General features: G+C 41.4%; 1 protein-coding gene across 1 annotated transcript; it reads right to left on the bottom strand.

Annotated features, from left to right (window-relative positions):
* Positions 1-867: 867 nt before the first annotated feature.
* On the bottom strand, positions 868-18448 carry LOC140724656 (extracellular calcium-sensing receptor-like). Its single transcript, XM_073039081.1, is given in 9 exon segments — positions 868-1269; positions 1271-1776; positions 2582-2705; positions 5096-5111; positions 6499-6713; positions 12227-13060; positions 13950-14241; positions 15942-16171; positions 18341-18448. Coding segments are annotated over 9 exon segments (2727 nt in total).
* Positions 18449-18771: the final 323 nt, after the last annotated feature.

The raw sequence follows: 18771 nt of genomic DNA, 5'->3' as shown, positions 1-18771 counted from the left end.
AGTTGGATAGGAGTCAATGGCAGTATCACCCATGATCTTATTGAATGGTGGAGCAGGATCAACGGGCATCATGGTCTTCTCTTGCTCATTTTCTTGTGTACTTATGCCCAAGACAGGGCATATAAGATAACAAAGGCGTATCGGAATAAAAAAGTTTGGGAATCTTTTAAAATTCAAGAAAATATACAACCAAAAAGCTACAGTAAAGGATAAGGAATAGGTTACCACAGGCATGCCGTTGGGTGCATGTAAGACGGAGACTGACAGATCTTTGTTTGTCCCCGTCATCAACTGTTACAGGGAGAAGGCAGGGGAGTGGGAATGAGGAAGTTAAAAAATCATCAGCCATATTTGAAATGGCAGAGGTTACTCAATGGGCCGAATGGCCAAATCCTGCTCCAGTGTCTTACGTTCTTGTGGTCCGATGGTATAAGTATCTTCAGCTGTACCAAGTAAATAGTTTTCAAGGGAACAGTGGCATTACCCTCCTTGTACATTGTTTAACCGGTAGCAGCTGTTTATTGTCTCTTTTCATGGCCTCAGTCACCAATATGTCCAGCGATTCAATCATTAAAGTCATTCCATCAGTCGAAATTACATTCCCTATAAGCAATATCGAACAGGTCTTCACCTTACAGGTGTCTTTCACGTGACGAATCATTGTATCAAACAAGTATAATAAAGCTTCTAAATACTGAAGAAGTCACCACACCACTAACTGTATCAGTATTATTTATTCAAAGTATCGATTACTATGTTGAGACATCAAAAAGGCATCAATTGCTGAGACATCAAATGATTCAATCTAGCTTTTAAGAAGCGGGGATACGCACTTTAATGCAACAATAATATAAAGGACGCTAGTAGTTACAGTGATGTCCCTTTAGTCATCATATGCTTTTTTGTATTAATCTCCGGTTTCAGTAAGATAATGTAGCATTTCGGTGCAAAAATGCAGACGAGCAGACCGAAACTTGATGCCCAAATGGCGAACACTTCTACAGCCACAGTGTACTTTCCTGGAGAGCTCACGTAAGCTGGAATAAAGGTTATCCAAACAGCGCAAAAGATGAGCATGCTGAAGGTAATGTACTTTGCGTCGTTGAAACTGTCCGGGAGTTTGCGGGCAAGGAATGCTAGCACTAAACAGACAATGGATAACAAAGCAATATAGCTCGAAACTACGTAAAAGGCGGTCAATGAGCCCACGTCACATTCCAGAATAATGATGTCTCTATAATGGCTCATATTTTGAAGGGGGTAGGGGGGGTGACAAGCTCAGCCAGAAAATGCAAACTATACTCTGCAAAAATGTAAGGACGAAGACGCCCAAACGTTGCTGTGTCGGTCCAAAACAACTCATCATGCTACTATTGGGTAAGGTTGCTTTAAAGGCGACAACGACGATGATAGTTTTGCCCAAGATGCAGGAAATGCAGAGAACGAACACAATTCCAAAAGCCGTGCGGCGCAACATGCAAGACCATTCGGTAGGTTCTCCAATGAACGCAAGTGAGCAAATAAAACAAAGGAGGAGGGCGAAGAGGAGTAGAAAGCTGAGCTCCGAGTTGTTCGCTTTGACCACGGGAGTTTCTCGATTCCGGTAGAAAATGACAGCGGTGCCCAAAGTAAAAGACACTCCCACGATAGCAAGCGCCACTAATACAAATCCCAGAACTTCTCCAAAGGAAAGAAACTCAACCTTTTTGAGAACACATTGCGTGTTTCCCTGATTGGACCAGTACTCCGAAGGGCACTGGATGCAATCCGTAGAATCTGAAAAAAAAATTAAGAAGAAATATGGTATGACCAAATTTTTGTTCAAGATTGATAAGATTCAAGATGGTTTAAATTCAATTCTGGTACACATGTGCGCAGGAGAATGATGCAGCATGAAAAAGTATATAATGCATAACACAATAATTAGAAAACAAATCGATTTTACATACGAGTGCCTGTACAGAAAATGGCTCTGGTAGAAAATTATAACGTAGTGGGTTGAGCAGTGTGGATTGTTGGGTTAGTGGGTAGAAGTTTTTTTTTATCAGATTTACTGCTTGGGACGGTAATTACTTTTGAGTATGGTCGTGCCGGCGCGGTCACGGCACATAATGAATGTAATGATGGTCCAGAGCGGAAGTTACTCAGATTCTTAATTGATAAGAGTAGTACAGACAGTACATTCACAAGGTGAGCAGTACCATTCTTCATGTTAATAGGCCTTTGTCACTCCTTCTTGTATGTGCAAATAGCCTTGATGGAGGCCAGCTTCAAGCCGTTGATGCGAAGGGCAGTTTTGATTACATCCTGTAGCGTTTCCTTTCCGCCTGCGTGCTGTTTTTATCCACGCTGTAAAGCAGCGGCTGTAGATCTGTACAAAGATGTGACCATAGATGTTCATAGTCGTGCTCCCTCAGACTGCACAGAATATTAAGGCGTTAATGCCTCTTATGATTCTATAGAATGTGCTCAGAGACTATATGATGTTTGTGCGCTTTGTGCTCTCTCAGGAGGTTAGATATGCTCGCAGCTTCAGCTGCTATGGCGGTGACATGAATTATGTTGTACGTGGTGCACTTACCAGTGACGTTGCTGATCTCACCAGCGGCGCATTCTGCGCAGTCAAAACAACATATCGGCTGCCCTTTCCGGCTTACTTTTCTTGTGCCAGGCAGACAAGGTTCAGAGCAAACCGCTCGTGGAATCTGAAACAATGGGAAACATTCAGACAGCATCCATTGGACATATACATACACTCGTTAAGTATACGTAACAGCTGATTAATAATTTAATTCAACTTTATAAGTGGGAGAAAAATAGATGACAGGGAATGTTGAACTATATCATTTATTAGGAATGCTAAATGTGAGTGAGGTGAAGCAATAAACGAGGTTAGCTAAAATTTCTGCTTGGTGAGATGAGCAACAGGTGCGTTACACCTCCCAAGAGAGAAAATCGATTCTGAAATTCCAAATCACCAATGCTTCGGTGCAGCAATTAAATAAGACCATATTAACCAAAATACACAGGAGCAGGATGACGCAATTAGACCAATCTTCTCTGCTCTGCACTTCAATCATACCAGTTCCTTTTCTCCCCTCTTCAGCCTCACACCCCTGCATTCTCCGGGTCATCTTTGACGCCGGGTAAAATCAAGAACCTATTAAGCTTCACCTTAGATATACCCAACTACCCGGCCTTGAAAACTGCCACTTGGGAACAAATACCACAAATTAATTCCACACTGGCGAATGAGATATCTCTTCATCTCAGTTTTAAATGGCTGAGCCTCAAACCTGAGGCTGTGCTCCCTTGTCCTAGGCCCACCCACCATTGGGAACATCCTTTCCATATCTACTCTGTCTAAGCCTTGCACACTTCCAAAGCTTTCAATCAAATCCCCCGTTATCCTTCCAAATTACAGTAATTACAGGTCCAGAGCCAACAAACATTCCTTATCTGATAGCCCTTTTATCCCTTTGTTTATGCGTTTGAAAGGCCTCTAAACCCTCTCCAATGCCAGTGCTTCTTTTCTTGGATAAGAATCACAAAGTGCCGCCTCCTCAGTGCCTAATATAGCCACTGCATTATTTTACTGCTCTGATATACTGGACCTCTTTAAATGAATGCTAACATTGCTTTTGGCACCTAATCACCGACTGGTACTTCAGGTTAACCTGAAGGGTGTTCTGGTCAAATACTGCCAATTCTTTTCGTATCTCAGATGTTTTCCTATGTTCTCCATGCTTAGAAAACAGTTTGCACATTTATTTGCACATTTATTTCTTCGGCAGCATAGAATCGTCATGCATTTACCATCTTGTATTTCATTATACACTCTCTTGCTCTTTCTCCTTATCTGTCTAGCTTGTTCTGCAGCCTTCCTGTTTGCTCATCACCTCTTGCTGCTCCATCAATGTTCGTATCATCTGCAAACTTAGCAAAATGCAAACTATTTAATCTTATAAAATTATAATATACAGAATAAAAAGAAGTGGCAATCACACCTTCCACTGCGGAAAAAAACTTGTTACTGCCAGCCAACAAGAAAAGTGTCGCTTTGTTTCATCTCACTGTCTCGTACCAATCAGCCAATACTCTAACCATTCCAGTAACTTTCCTATAATTCCATGAGCTCTTAACATTGTGAACAGGCTTATGTGTGCTAAATGGATTATAATTTCCTACATGCAGCGTCCCTCCTTTGTTAAAGAGTGGAGTGCCTTTTATAATTTCCCATTCCTCCCGAACATTGACAGCGTCTAATGATTCCTGGGAGTCAATTACTAATCCCTCCGCAATCTCTACCTCCACCTTGAAGACTTTCAGATCTCTAATGTACAGTTCATGTGGTGCTGGTAATTTACGCAACTGTAGTTCTTTCAGGCTTTTGAAAACATTTTGCCTGGTAATAGTAATTATACCCATTTGTCTTCCCTCACACCTACAATAATGGCACTCTGCTAGTGGCTTGCACAGTGAACACAAATGCAAAATACTCAATCTGTCTATCTTCCATCTCCACGTACCTTGTTATTTGTTAGCTACTTTTCATATTCCTTCTTTTCCACCTACTTATTATTTCAGTTGCTTTCTGTATGTTTTAACGACTTCCCAATCTTCTATCTTCCCGCTTTTTTTTGGTTTTGCTGTATGTCCTCTATTTCACTTTCACATTAGCTTTGACTTCCTTTGTTAGCCACGGTTGTACTGTTTTGCCATGTAACCATTACTTTGTTTTAATAATACATGTAGCCTGGAACGTCGTAATTTTTCTCAGAGCTGAAGATATTTCTCGTCTGCTGCCATGCCTACCAGGATCTCCTATCAGCCGCCTTTGACAACTGTTATTTCCTTTTCTCCAGTGAAATACTGCTATGACAGATATAACTTTCTCCCTATCAAATTTGACCTGAATTCCATCATATTGTGACCACTGGGGCCCAAGTATTTCTTTACCTTACGCTCCACAATCTTCCCCGTTTCCTTACATTATGCCCAATCCGGTGCAGTTGATCCCCTACCAGGCTCAAATACAAATTGTTTGAAAATGCCATCCCGGAGGCATTCAACTCTCTTGCGATCTATTACCAACCAGATTTCCCCAACCGATTTTCATGTCAATATTTCCAATAAATATCATAATGTTTTTCTTTCTGACACGCATTTCTATTTCTATTTTTAATCTGTATTACACATCTCATTTATTGGTTGGAGGCCTCTACATAACTGCATCAATACTCTTTTACACTTGCAGTTTATTAACTTATCCCGTAAGGATTCAACGTCTTCCGATACTATATTACATTTTTTTACTGATTTGATGTCCTTCTTTACCAGCAGGAGCGCACAAACGCAACTTCTCACCTACTTGTCCCTCATATACTATGTGTAACCTTGGACATACCGCTCTCAACTATAACCAGTCTTCAGCCACGATTCATGCACCTTATTTCTTATAATCCGTGGATTGAATTATAACTCCTTGAGACCAATATATGCTTCCGTTTTGGTTCTGCATCCATAATGTGCTGATGTTCACTGTGATGACTGCCATTTTGACCTATCATCTAGCTACCCTTCCTGACAGTCTCTGTTCTCGATATATATGTTTTCCTTTTACCATTCACCCTTTCCTGAGATCCTTGAATCAGTTTTCTATCTCCCTGCCACAATAGCTTAAGCATTCATAAACAGCTCTAATATACCCTCTCACGAGTATCCCATTTATCCCTCCCAATCCCATCTATCAGGTTCAACCTATCACTGTTGTAGAGGATTTACTCCTCCCAGAAGATAACCCAATGATTCACGAAGATGAAGCCCTGATCGTTCAATCAGCTTCTGAACCGCACATTTAAATGCTTGATCTTCCTGCTTCTACCCTAACATCGCATCTCATTGATTCCCAAAAGAACTGCGACTGTCTTAGAAGCGTAGAATATGTCATACATTCTAATTCTACGAAAGTGTTTATACATGATTACCAAACGCAACTTGGTGTTTGTCAATTCTTTTCTAGATTAGCAAATACTTCCGTGGGAAGGAAAATAGGCAGTAGAGTCACAGAAGTACAGAATGATATCATAGCAGGCCTCTCGGCCCTTTGAGCCTTTTCTACCTTCAGTCTGATCATAGTCTGCAGCACGCTTGTCGAAGAGATTCTCAGAGACTGATTAATATCTCAGATAATATATTTTTATTCCTCAGCTTGAAGTGACCAGCCTCTTACCTCGTGACTGCGCACTCTTGTTTGAGACGGTCCTATCCCTCAAAGGGTATCAATACCTACCCATGAATATTTCATCGTTTCAAAAAGGGAACCTCTCGTTCTTCTAACCTGCTGAACATACAGATCTGAACCCTGGAAACTGCGTGTTACATTTCACTAATCTGCAGCACTGGTGGGCATATACACCTGGATCTTCAATATCATTCATATCCAAGGCATGCAACTATTTTCCATAATAAAAGATTGACTCTACCGTCTTTCCAGTCGTGCTCCACACGATGTCATCAATTTGCATCTTTAGTTTACTCTCTGGAGGAGCCGAACCATCGTAATAACCGACGTTTACAATCTCAACTGTACCATTCAGATTCATCTGTAAGTTCACAAATTCGTATCTTGGAACTGGGTCACCATTTTCGTCAAAGTACACGGTTTCTCCCGTTTTTGCTGTGAAGTTCACTGTCCGGATGTAGTGCAGCAACTAGAAAAGAGTATTGTATGGAGACTTGTGTTTAACGGAGGCGTGGATTCAGTGTAACGAAGCAGATGTTCAAATTTTAATTTCATGAATCTAAGTAACGTGAAAATGAGTTGGGATGTTATGCTTAAGACTTCTGTATGAACACAATCGAAATATTGTGTCATTTCTGGGTACCCAGCTGCTGGTCAGATATCAGTATGATTAAAAGAGACAAAGAAGACATACACGGCTGTTGCGAGGGTTTTGATAACCTATAAAAAGGAAAAGGTTGAATCCAGTAGGACAGTTTTTAATGGACTGCAGCTGAATAATTGGAGACTCATAAGTGGTAGAGCCTGGAAAAGGAAGGCTGCACACACGTCCTGGACCGAAGATTTAAAGGGAAAAAGTTTCGCGGGAGCTCTGGTATAACAGTCCAAATTGTCAGTTGGACTGCTAGGAGAGAGGAGGTGGCGCACTGGTCTTGGAGCGAAGTTTAAAAGGGCTTCAAGCTTCAAGCTTCGCGAGAAGTTGGCTATAACCAGGGCACCAAAGGTTTGATGGACTGCAGCGAAGGTTCGGGCATAAAAGGGACACACTGTCTAGCGGAGCTGTGATAGACAGAGTGAGCAGATTCAGAACGGTCGGGCTTCAGCTCACTCGGTCTTAGACACGGTACGTGTATAAGTGGACTTGCACTTCGCACCTTTTGATGAATAGAGGGCACGTAGCGTTAATACTTTGATCTGGGTGTCAGATGTGGGAATTCTCTAAATGTTCCAGTCTTCCAGATGGCCAAATCTGCGCCAGGTGCGCAGAGATGCAACTCCTGACAGACCGTGTCAGGGAAATGGAGCTGTGGGTTGATGACCTACATCTGCTAGGTAAAATGAGTAGGTGATAGATAGGTGATTCGGGGAGTTAGTTACCCCGAGGCTGCAGAGGTTAGACAACAGTGACTGTCAGGGAAGAGAAGGGAAATGCTCAGATAGTAGAGAGCACCCGTGTGGCCATCTCCCTCAGTAATCCTTATCTCGTTTTGGATGCTGCTGAGAGGCAGACCTGACCATCGAATCTTTGGCATTCAGCCTGGTTCCGTGGTGCAAAAGGAAGAGAAGAAGATGACGAATAGGGGTCATAGGGTATTCCAGAATGAGGGTAACAGACAGGAGATTCGTTCATCCAGATAGCGATATCCGCATGGTGTTGCTTCTCAAATGCCAGGGTACCGGATATCTCGGTTAGAGTGCATGGAGAGGGTAAACAGCTAAATGTATTGGTAAATGTTGGTAAAAAAGGGAGGAAATCCTGAAGAAAGAATCCAGGGATTTGGGTAGGAAATTGAAAAGTAGGACCACCATGTAGTATTATCAGGATTGCTCTGTTCCACATGCTAAGGGGCGCAAGGTTTCTGGTTTTCTGGTTCCTGGATCACTGGAGCCCTTTCTGTGGGAGGTACGACCTGTACAAAATGGACCGGTTATACTTGAATCAAGAGAGTCCAATATCATAGCAGGTAGGTTTAATAGAGCTCTTAAGGAGGGTTTAAACTAGTTTTTCAGGGGGATGGAAACCGGATACAACGGGATATGGAAAAGTTGTGCCTGAAGTGCAATCCCATGATAATCGTTGGGGATTTTAACGTGAAAGTGGATTGGGAAAACTAGGCCAGCATTGAACATCAAGACAGAACATTTATAGAATGTCTAATGGATGGCTTTTTAGAACAGCTTGATGTTGATCCACTAGGGGATAGGCTGTGCTGGAATGAGTGTTGTGCAGTGATCGGGAGGTGATGAAAAAGATTAAGGTTAAGGAACACTCAGGGAACAGTGATCACGATATGATCGAGTTCACTTTGAAATTTGAGAAAGAGAAGCGAAATTACATTGTGTAGGTATTTCACTGGCATAGCGGTATTGTCAATGGAATGAATGGGTAACTGGCCAAAATTGACTGGAAAGGGACATTCGCAAGAAAGACTATAAAGCAGTAATGGTTCCACTTTCTTCGAAAAATAAGGGAAACACAAGGCAGAAATATTCTAAATAAGAGGAAGTTTCGAAAGAAAGAAGGACACTACCGTGTCTGACAAGTGAAGTCAGATCCAAAGTAAAAGCAAAAGAGGAAGCCAAAGCTGCCAAAGCTAGTGAGACGCTAGAGGATTAGTAATACCTTGAGGAACTGACATGTAGGGTAAACAAAGGAGATGCAGTAAATGTGCTATACTCGAATGTTCAGAAGTCCTTTGACAAAGTGCCGCATATGAGGCTGAAAGCTAAAAGTCCATGGAATTACAGGGACGTTACTCGCATGGGTGGAACATCGGCTGATCAGAAAAAAAGAAAGTGGGTATTAAGAGAATCTCATTCTGGCTGGCTGCCGGTTAACAGTGGATATCCACAGGAGTCTGTGCCGGGTCCGCTGTTTTTTAACGATGTATGTCAATGACTTCTATAGTGGGAATAATGGATTTGTGGCTAAATTGGCCGATGATATAGATATAGTTGGAGGAAAGGGCAGTGTTGAGTAAACAGAAAGTCTGCAGTGAGACTCAGATAGTTCAAGAGAATCGGCAACGAAGTGGGCAAATAGACAATAGACAATAGGTGCAGAAGTAGACCATTCAGCCCTTCGAGCCTGCACCGCCATTCTGAGATCGTGGCTGATCTCAGAATGTAATACAGTGTTGAATGGTCTGGCACATTGGTGGAAGCAACAAACGGGCAGACTATTATTTAGAGAAGGAGAGAATTCAAAATGCGGAGATGCAAACAGAATTGAGAGCTTTTGTAAAGGATACCCTAAAGCTGAACCTCCAGGTTAAATGGGCTGAGAAGGCGACTATAACGTTGGCAGTCATTTCCTGAGATATATAATATCAGACTAGGGATGTGCTGTTGAGGCACTATAAGGCACTAGTGAGATTACACTTGAACTATTGTGTGCAGCTTTGGTCTCCTTATTTTAGAAAGGCCAGACTGACATTGGAAAGGGTTCAGAGAAGATTCATGAAAAAGATTACAGGAATGTAAGGGTTACCGTATGAGGAACGCTCAGCAGCTCTTGGGCTGTAACCACTGTAGTTCAGGAGACTGAGGGAGAAACAGAGAAACATTCCGAATGTTTAAAGGCTGAGCAGATTTGATATGGCAAAGTTATTTCCCATGGTAGGGGAGTCTACAACAAGAGGGTCCGTTTTCAGTATTGAAAGACGTCCATTTAGAACTGATAACTGGAGAAATTACTTTTGTCCGAAGCTGGTAAATTTGGAATTTGTTGCCACGAACGGCTGTAGAGGCCATGTCATTGGGTGCATTTAAGAAACAGATAGACAGGTTCTTAATAAGCCATGTCACCCAAGGCTACGGGGAGAGGCAGGGGCTGGGGATGACTAGAAGAACTGGATCAGCCATTGACTGAATGGCGGATCAGACTGGATGAGAGAATGGCTTACATTTGCTCCATTATCTTATGGTCTTATGGTCTTTGAACATGAACCATTGCAACGTGCAGCGTAAGAAAAGGTACCTGGGCCCAATATGCTATCACTCTAATCACTCTAATTAGCAGCAAGCCGCTACCTGAACAAACCTCCCTTGGCTACTCAACGCCTATACTATTCCAATTTCCTCGAGTTCATGTGCCCACTTACGGTTTTAAACTCTATAGCATTGCCTCTAAGAACTGCCTAAGCAGCACATTCCAGGCACACTCCATTCTCTCTATTTAAACGCATATTATTCTCTCAGCCTCCGTCACTGCAGAGACGACGACCCACATTTTTCCAAACAATCATAGCAATGTCCAGGCAACATCTTAGTCGAATTCCTCTGCAACCATTATAATGCTTCAATATCCTTCCGATAATAGAGCGACTAAAACTACGAAATCTACAGATTCAGGCCAAAAAGAGTCACTGACTCATAACTTACTGAGTGTATAACTCAGTGGCTCAACTAATAAAGAAAGCGTGTTATATGCCTTCTTAAGCAATTTTTCAACCTGCATCGCCACTTTCAGGGAGCAATGAACTGGAGTCCCATGATCCTTGAACACTGTTTACATCATTGTCCTTTAGATGGTACTGCCTCTTCAAAGCTGACCTTGCAAGGCACAGTACTTTACATTTACACCTTCCAAAGAAGTACTTGCGAAGGTTTTAAACTTGTTTGGTAGTGGGATGCGAATCAGAGCACTAGATCAGAAAGTACTAAGGTGGAGAAAGGTAGATATGAGAGACAGTAAATACAGGCAGAAGCAACGTAATAGATCTGATAGAACGGATATCTTGACGTGGGTCTCTTTTAATGCCAGGTGGATGATATACGTATGATAAGGCGTATAGGATAGGATAAATGAAAACAGGCTATTTCCAACTGAGTCTAGAAGTTATTAAGTGCGAGTGAAAGGTTTTAGGCGAACCTGAATGGGAATCGTTTTCGATCAGAAATAGTTGCGGTGGTGGAACGAGCTGACAGCGAAAATGCTAGATATGGTATCACTTGCAGCATTTATGAGAAGTTAGGATAACTACATAGAATGCAACGTATCCGGATGTCTGTCGATGAGACAAGACAGAATATGAGCATGGCACGCACGAGATAGGGCTAACAACATGGTTCTGTAATGTAGTCATCTATGACTCAAATAAATCTATATGTTTATGATTCAAATGTTCAGAGGATAATTACGTCATTGGAGGCTTCAGATGCTAAGATCTGGCATAAAATATGTATGTTGTAAATTGATCAACTGTATATTTTTCTTGACGTATTCTGCTGAAGTCGTTGAATTCCGCCAGAATTTGGTGCTGTACTCTGTCTTCATGTTGGGGTAGGGTCAGGAAATTCTGGTGAAATGCCTCGGCCCGAAATGTCGACCTTCCCAGATGCTGCCTAAATGCAAAGATCCCTCAACATTTTGTGTTTGTGTTGTTCTGGATTTCTAGCATCCAGGGAATCTTTCACATATTTCTGGAGTGAGCGTGGGCATGGAGTAATATGGTTGCAGTGCTTCTCTCATAATCATTACTGAATAAGAATCCGGGTGTTGCCAATGCAGGGTAAAGACCTAAACATCGTTTGTATGCATAAATGCTACTGAAAAGCCGAGGGGAGGTAGTTGTTTCCGATGTTCAATCTTTTAGATATTGCCCTCTCACCACAACCAGATAGAGTGGAACACAGTTCACACGGACCTACTATACAGAGAGAGGGAGAGTTCCACAAATAACTTTGGCAACATGCATCTTTCATCCAACGTTCTCTGCAAATTATCGAAGCAAACAATCTGTCGTTCGGCGAGATTGCTCCTCTAAGCATTAATGGCTCAATTCCCTAATTAATAACAGATCGACCTGCTGAACATTTGAAAACAACTACAGAAAACTAAGACTGACCACACACAAACACTTCATTACCAAAGTAGTCGCCTGTAATTTAGCTGCACACGGAAATAGTACATAATATAAGCTTCAAGCCGCCCGCGTTGTCAGTTAGTTGTTTGGCTTTATAAAGGAAGTTCAAGCCTACCTGCCACGGCTCGAAATTTGAAATATGAGCGCATGTGTTATTCATAAATGGCCCATGACCTTCTACACAGGTTAACATATTGTGGAGTGCGTAGGCAATACTGTAGACCGCTTTATACACGTGGTAGGAACTGCCTTCCATTGTCGCTGGAAGGTAGGTACTTTCTATGTCTTCTATTCGTTCATTTCCTGTGCAATGCCGTACTTCGCCCATGAAACTTCCAGTGTATGTTTTATTGCCTCTTGTAAAAGAGCAGGTAAACAAAGTTTCCCAAAACTCCTCCACCAAAATATTGCCAGGAAAGTTGGAAGGATGGACACTATGAAGATGATCTCTGAGACCATCTATCTCTGTCCTTCGAGTAGCCAGCCCTATTGTTCCTGCGAGATAAATGGCACTTTCTTCTTGGGGCAGTAGATTTCCTGACACCCACGCCTCGCTTCCAATCCATTGTATACCAGTTACATTTTCACGCAACATTTCGTTCAATAAGATGCGCATTTCAGCAGCGTGAGCAAAGGCCACCACCACTTTAGTAGACGCCTCCTTGATCACCTGAACAATTTTGCTGATTTTCTCTGGCGGATCGGATCTGTAAAATGATTCAGAGTAGGCAATGCAAACCCCCAAATTCTCCACATGTTTGACAAATCCTTGCATTCCGAAAATTCCATAATCAGTGTCACTTCTAATGGTGCCGATCCAAGTCCAGCCGAATGTTTTCACTAGCTCAGCGAGAATTTTGGACTGGTACTGGTCGCTGGGACTCGTTCGAAAAAACGTCGGGTATTCTCTCTTATCGCTGAGACAGGAGCAGGTGGACGAATAACTAACCTGTAGAGAAGGAAGTAATTAGATGAATATCAGGTTTCAGCTTTTAAATGAGAAGTATCCATATGCCACCAGCATTTCAATGTGCATATTTCTGTATGTACATAATTGTATTATTGAATATGCTTTATGAAGAATATACAGCAAATATATCATTTTCAAACGACCTGCTAATACAATTATGCATTCAATGCATACTTATTACGGCCTTGTCGGCAGTATTAAAGGACATGCGCTAAGAGAATAGTTTTGAGAAAGCTGGGATGGTTCCCCGAATGCTGTGCAGTATGAAAGGATATCTGATATGCTTATTAGATTCTGGGAGGTATAGTCAGAAATGAGAGCCTGTGTTTGTATTTTCCTATGCTTAAATATTTCCTATCATAGTGCAAAGATTTTATGTATGGGACAGAAAAAATCAAAGATGATGTGACGGGAATTTCATTTCTCACACATGCAGGGTTCGGTGCCTGCAATGTGCTTCGTGGTGACGCGAACGGGATAAACACGACAGAGCATTTGAAAGGTTCCTCGATGAATATATGAATGCACCGTGTACGGTGGGTATGGGCATGGAATTAGTTTAATTAGTAATTTAATTTAGATTTTAATTATCTCATCGGAACACATGGGCAGAAAGGAATATTCCTGGGTTTTATGTTTTATTGTCTTTTACCACAAAATTTAACAGCTGGTATTATAAAAAAAAATGCAAAACCATGGGACGATTCAACCAACACAAAATCCCACGAAACGACGCATCTTTCTTTATTATGTTGGTATTTTAAGTTTAGACACCTCTATTTCAACTCAGCTTAGAAACAGAATCGTAATTATGTGTCAGTGTTGAATGAGAAATTGGTAATACCATCGTCAATTATTTAAACATTACCAGCGGAATCCCGAAGGATCCAATTGTCCTTGCGGTTACGATGGAATTTGTAGATGGACCACAGCCAACAATAGCAGCGACATTGGAGGAACCTCCACATTCAGTATATTCAATTGATTCTTCTTCTCCGTTGATCAAAGCAAACGCTGCTTTCGAGGCGATCGCGGGGGATGAGCAGTCATCGTGGATATGATATCCAAGTGTGATTCCCGGGAGGAGATTCTCATTCTGGTTTATTTCTTCAATGGCAAATATCATTGTTTGCGCCCGTCGGAAGAATGCAAACCCAAAACTGAGGGATAAGAGTAGGTTCTAGTGAAAGAAGTCTTCATATTCCTAATCCATCAGGAAATAATAATAAACAGTCTGAATCTTGAATTTTGAAGGTTTTAATCTGTAACAGTTTACTTAAGTTTCAAGTTATCGACAAAGGGTGTTAACAGCACTGACCTGATTGATCGTATTTTATCAATTTCCTGCTCAAGATGGTACATATGCTCGATTTTACAATAAACAGGATAAGATAGACACTGCAGAGGAGGGCTCGAAATTTCTTGTAGAACACGGTCGAGCTTACAACTACGTGGACAACTAGAGCTATATGTAATTGAAACTGACACATATCTGTTAAATAATGTTGAGCAATCGAAATATAAACGTCATAGATTGACCTGATACAACGTATAAAAAAGAGGGCTTTTGAAACTCAAACAAATGGCAACTCCGGCGGGCCATCATTCTGGCTATGGAGGACTCCTAGTCGCACACCTGGAGATTAAATCAGGACAATGAGGAACGTTTGGCCATCGTCGACTCCTTTTTCCCATGTATTACCTTTATGTAATTTGACTGTTCATGGAGGGTCACGGGAACTTTGTATGTGTGGACACAAAAGTGCATTTGTGCTTGTTAACTGAAACCATAGGAGTATTTATTAGTAGATATATATTCTCTTTGTGCCTAACTGAGCATTATTACTTAGAGGTAATCTTTGTAACATTTACATGCTCGAAGAAGTCGGCTGTCTGAGTACAAATCAAAGAGGTTAGTGGAACATTCATGTAAATGGTGTGAAGAAACTGTTACGAACTGGAGGTTTCCCTTTTATACTCAACAATTTTTATTCACGCATCAGAGGAAGTATCAATCGGAGAGCGAAAGATGCTACATGGGAACACTTCTGGCTGTCTCAGTAAAGCTACCGACATAATCAAGGTCTCCTCCAACCCAGAGATTTTACAAAGGATTGCATGTTTTATTCTTATCAACCACTCCCCTTCCTTATCACGTGCCAGCTGGCGCTCTATTTCCTCTCCACCACCTTTTTTATTCTGACTTCTGCCACTTTCTTTACAGTTCTGATTATTGTCTAAACCCCAAACTTCGACAGTTTATTCCACTGTATGGCTGCTGTCAATGTTGATAAACACTGAAATATCTCACATGGAAAAGCCAAGAGTACTATGTGCAGCATTATAGTTGCCAACCTGTAACTGATGCAAAATCGACTACTGCAGGTATCTTGCATTAAGCATACAAATGAGAGACTCCTTTCAATTGACTATAGAGTTGAAAATTATGCACCACGTCAAGTCAATTTGTGAGCATGCACCGCTGGCCACAAAATAAACACCGTGGATTACAAGGATCTCTGTGACAGAAAAATACAACATGATTGCCATTTCATTCAATCCACAATCTTTATGCATTTTTAATCTCAGAATGCAAACAAATTGCTGATGACATACATATATGTACACGTGTAAACAAGGGTTTTCGGTGAAAGTTAAAACAACAATTTCTCGTAGATAAAAAATAGCTACAATTACTATCTCGCATGCTGTAATAGGAATAGTAAATGACGGCAAAAACAGAACACCACGTTTTCAGAAAATAACTAGTTCTCGAATTGATAGGACGACTCAAAGGGTAAAAGCAATTTATAATGGCAAGAGAGATGGAAAAGTTCTGGTCTCCAAAAGGTATACCCACCTTCTGCACACAGTGTTTTTCGGAATGGAGGTAAATAAATGAAAGTCGTTAATCACATCCAAGTGTATAGTGAAAATTCCACCGAGGATGACATCTCCATCCTTGGACAAATCAGGCAAACTGGCTTTTGTTCGAAGTTTGCAGACGATTCCGTGCATTTCTGGCACAGCGCCGAGAAAAAACAAAAACAGAAGCGGAGACATTGCCATGCTGCAGGGATCTGTCACAATCTGAAGAAAGAACGTGGATTTATATTGACTTTAACAAGATCCTAAGAGATCCCAAAGCTGTTTAGAATTGCAGCAATTGTTGTAACGTAGTAAGTCTCCAATGATATTATGCTTATAAGACAGACACATGAATTGATGTAGGTACATCTGGTTAACACCAGGGGGAATTCATAGAGAAGAATATCTCGATGTAACGGATGCAGGTAAATACACTCTCAGGAAAATAAGAATGTATCTCTGGAGTATGAAGGTTTCGTTTTTCGATTAATTGAAACCTGGTATTCAATCATTAGTCACCTGGTGCAATAACGACTAACTTTAAGTGCAATTTTAGCTGCAAAAAACTTAAAGTTTCATATTTAATCAATGGAAAGACGGAAGGTGAACTGAAAAAAACTGCATGTTGCAGTGAGTCTCTTTGTCCCGTAAGGCAATGGAATCCACACAACAAATAAGAGAAAAGCTACCAATGCTGGAAATCGAAGCAAAGCACACACAATTCTGGAGGAGCTCAGCAGGCAAGGCAGCATCAATACAAAGCAGTACACCGGATATATCGGGGCCGACACCCTTTATTAATACTAACCCAACAACCAATTCCAATGCAAACACGAGGAAATCTGCAGATGCTGGAAATTCAAGCAACACACACAATATGCTGGTGGAACGCAGCAGGCCAGGGAACATCTATATGAAGAAGCACTGTCGGGGTTCCGGGCCGAGAGCCTTCGTCGGGACTAACAGAAAGAAAAGATAGTAAGAAATTTGAAAGTAGGAGGGGGAGGGGGAAATGCGAAATGATAGGAGAAGACCTGAGGGGTTGGGGTGAAGCTAAGAGCTGGAAAGGTGACTGGCAAAAGGGATACAGAGCTAGAAAAGGGAAAGGATCATGGGACGGGCAGCCTAGGGAGAAAGAAAGGTGGCGGGGATCACTAGAAGGAGATGGAGGGCAGGCGGAGTGATGGGCAGAGAGAGAGAGATTAAAAGGGGGAGGGGAAAAATTGAATAAATCAGAGATGGATTATGAAGGGGAGGAGGGGCATTAACTACTCTACTGTCAAGATGAACATGGCCTCCTCTACTGTCAAGATGAAGCCACACTCAGGTTGGTGGAACAACGCCTTATATACCGTCTGGGTAGCCTCCAACCTGATGGCATGCACATTGACTTCTCTAACTTCCGTTAATGCCCCTCCTCCCCTTCTTACCACATCCCTGATTTATTTAATTTATATATTAAATTACATTTAATTATATATTCAATGCAATACATAATATATTAGAAGAAAACTCCTAATAAATAAACAAATAAATAAATAAATAAGAAAATCAATTAAAGTACAGGTGCAGTGAACAGTTTAAATATTGTGCAAAAACACAAATAATATATATTAGAACAGTGAGGTAGTATTCATGAGTTTAAACTCCATTTAGGCAGTGGAAAGCAGATGGGAAAAAGCTGTTCCTGAAACGCTGAGTGTGTGGCTTTGTTCATTTCTACCTCCTACCAGATGGTATGTCACAACCCCATATTCGGTAATGCAGTAGATACAGCAATTGCGCTTGTGAATATGCATGTGTCAACTAATTATTATTTCATTGTGTCAGTACTGAACTCCATTCTTTTCGTTGTAGTATTTATCCAGACTACAACGGAGCACAGCAATGCTTCGCTTGTGAAACCGGACTGGCGAGTTTACTGACTCTGAAGAAGCGGTATTCGTATTACATTAATTGTTCTTTAGAGCCGCAGTTTAGGCTTCGTTTTCTATTTGAAAGATTTATTTAAATGCCCCATTGGGCATAGCGTTTATTGTTTTCTTTCTTTTTTATCACTGTTCGCATTAAATTCTGTGAACTATCGACCGGCTTCAATGTCTCTGAGTTGGGACAACTCCGAACCGGGTGACAGGAATTCTCGAGCAAACAAAGGTGGAGCCAGCAGAGAGAGAACAGCTGAACTTGGTCCTGAAATTCATTGTTCATGTAGGAGACAATCCACAGAAAGTGGAACCTGTCCACAGTGAAGTTCCCGTGGCAATGAGGGGAGATATTCTTGCACCCACTAGCCCAGTCTCATTTGGAGGAACAAGCATCGTTCGTAGCCGCAACGGCTAAACAGTGCACCGCAGACAATCGGACTCAGGTGTCTGCAATTGACGCACTCACGGCCGTCGTCCACGAATTTACGTCAACAACCAAAATCAACTGGCAGCCAAAAATGTTCTTGCCAACGCAATGCAGTAGCTCTGGTCGCCTCAGTCGCACTCCCAGCATCTCTCATGTTTTCCTTTTCTGTTGCCTAAACAGTCTCTACTAGTAATGTTCTCGCTCACCACAAAAAATAAACAAATTAAACCCAAATCTTTCTGATCAGTGTTTTCGATGTAACCAAGAAATTGGTACTTTTTTACATTCTACTTGGTCTTGCTCTAAAATTCAACCTTTTTGGACAAATTTAAGAGTTTTACTGGAACAAATCATTGGAATACAACTTCCACACAACCCAATATTACTTTTACTAGGTAATATTGAAGGGATAAAACCGATATCCAGATTGAATAAATATCAGAAAGAATTTATAAAAATTGCATTGGCAG

This window comes from Hemitrygon akajei, chromosome 3 (genome assembly GCF_048418815.1).
Source record: "Hemitrygon akajei chromosome 3, sHemAka1.3, whole genome shotgun sequence".
Taxonomy (NCBI): Eukaryota; Metazoa; Chordata; class Chondrichthyes; order Myliobatiformes; family Dasyatidae; genus Hemitrygon; species Hemitrygon akajei.
This window is presented reverse-complemented; position numbering and strand designations above follow the sequence as displayed.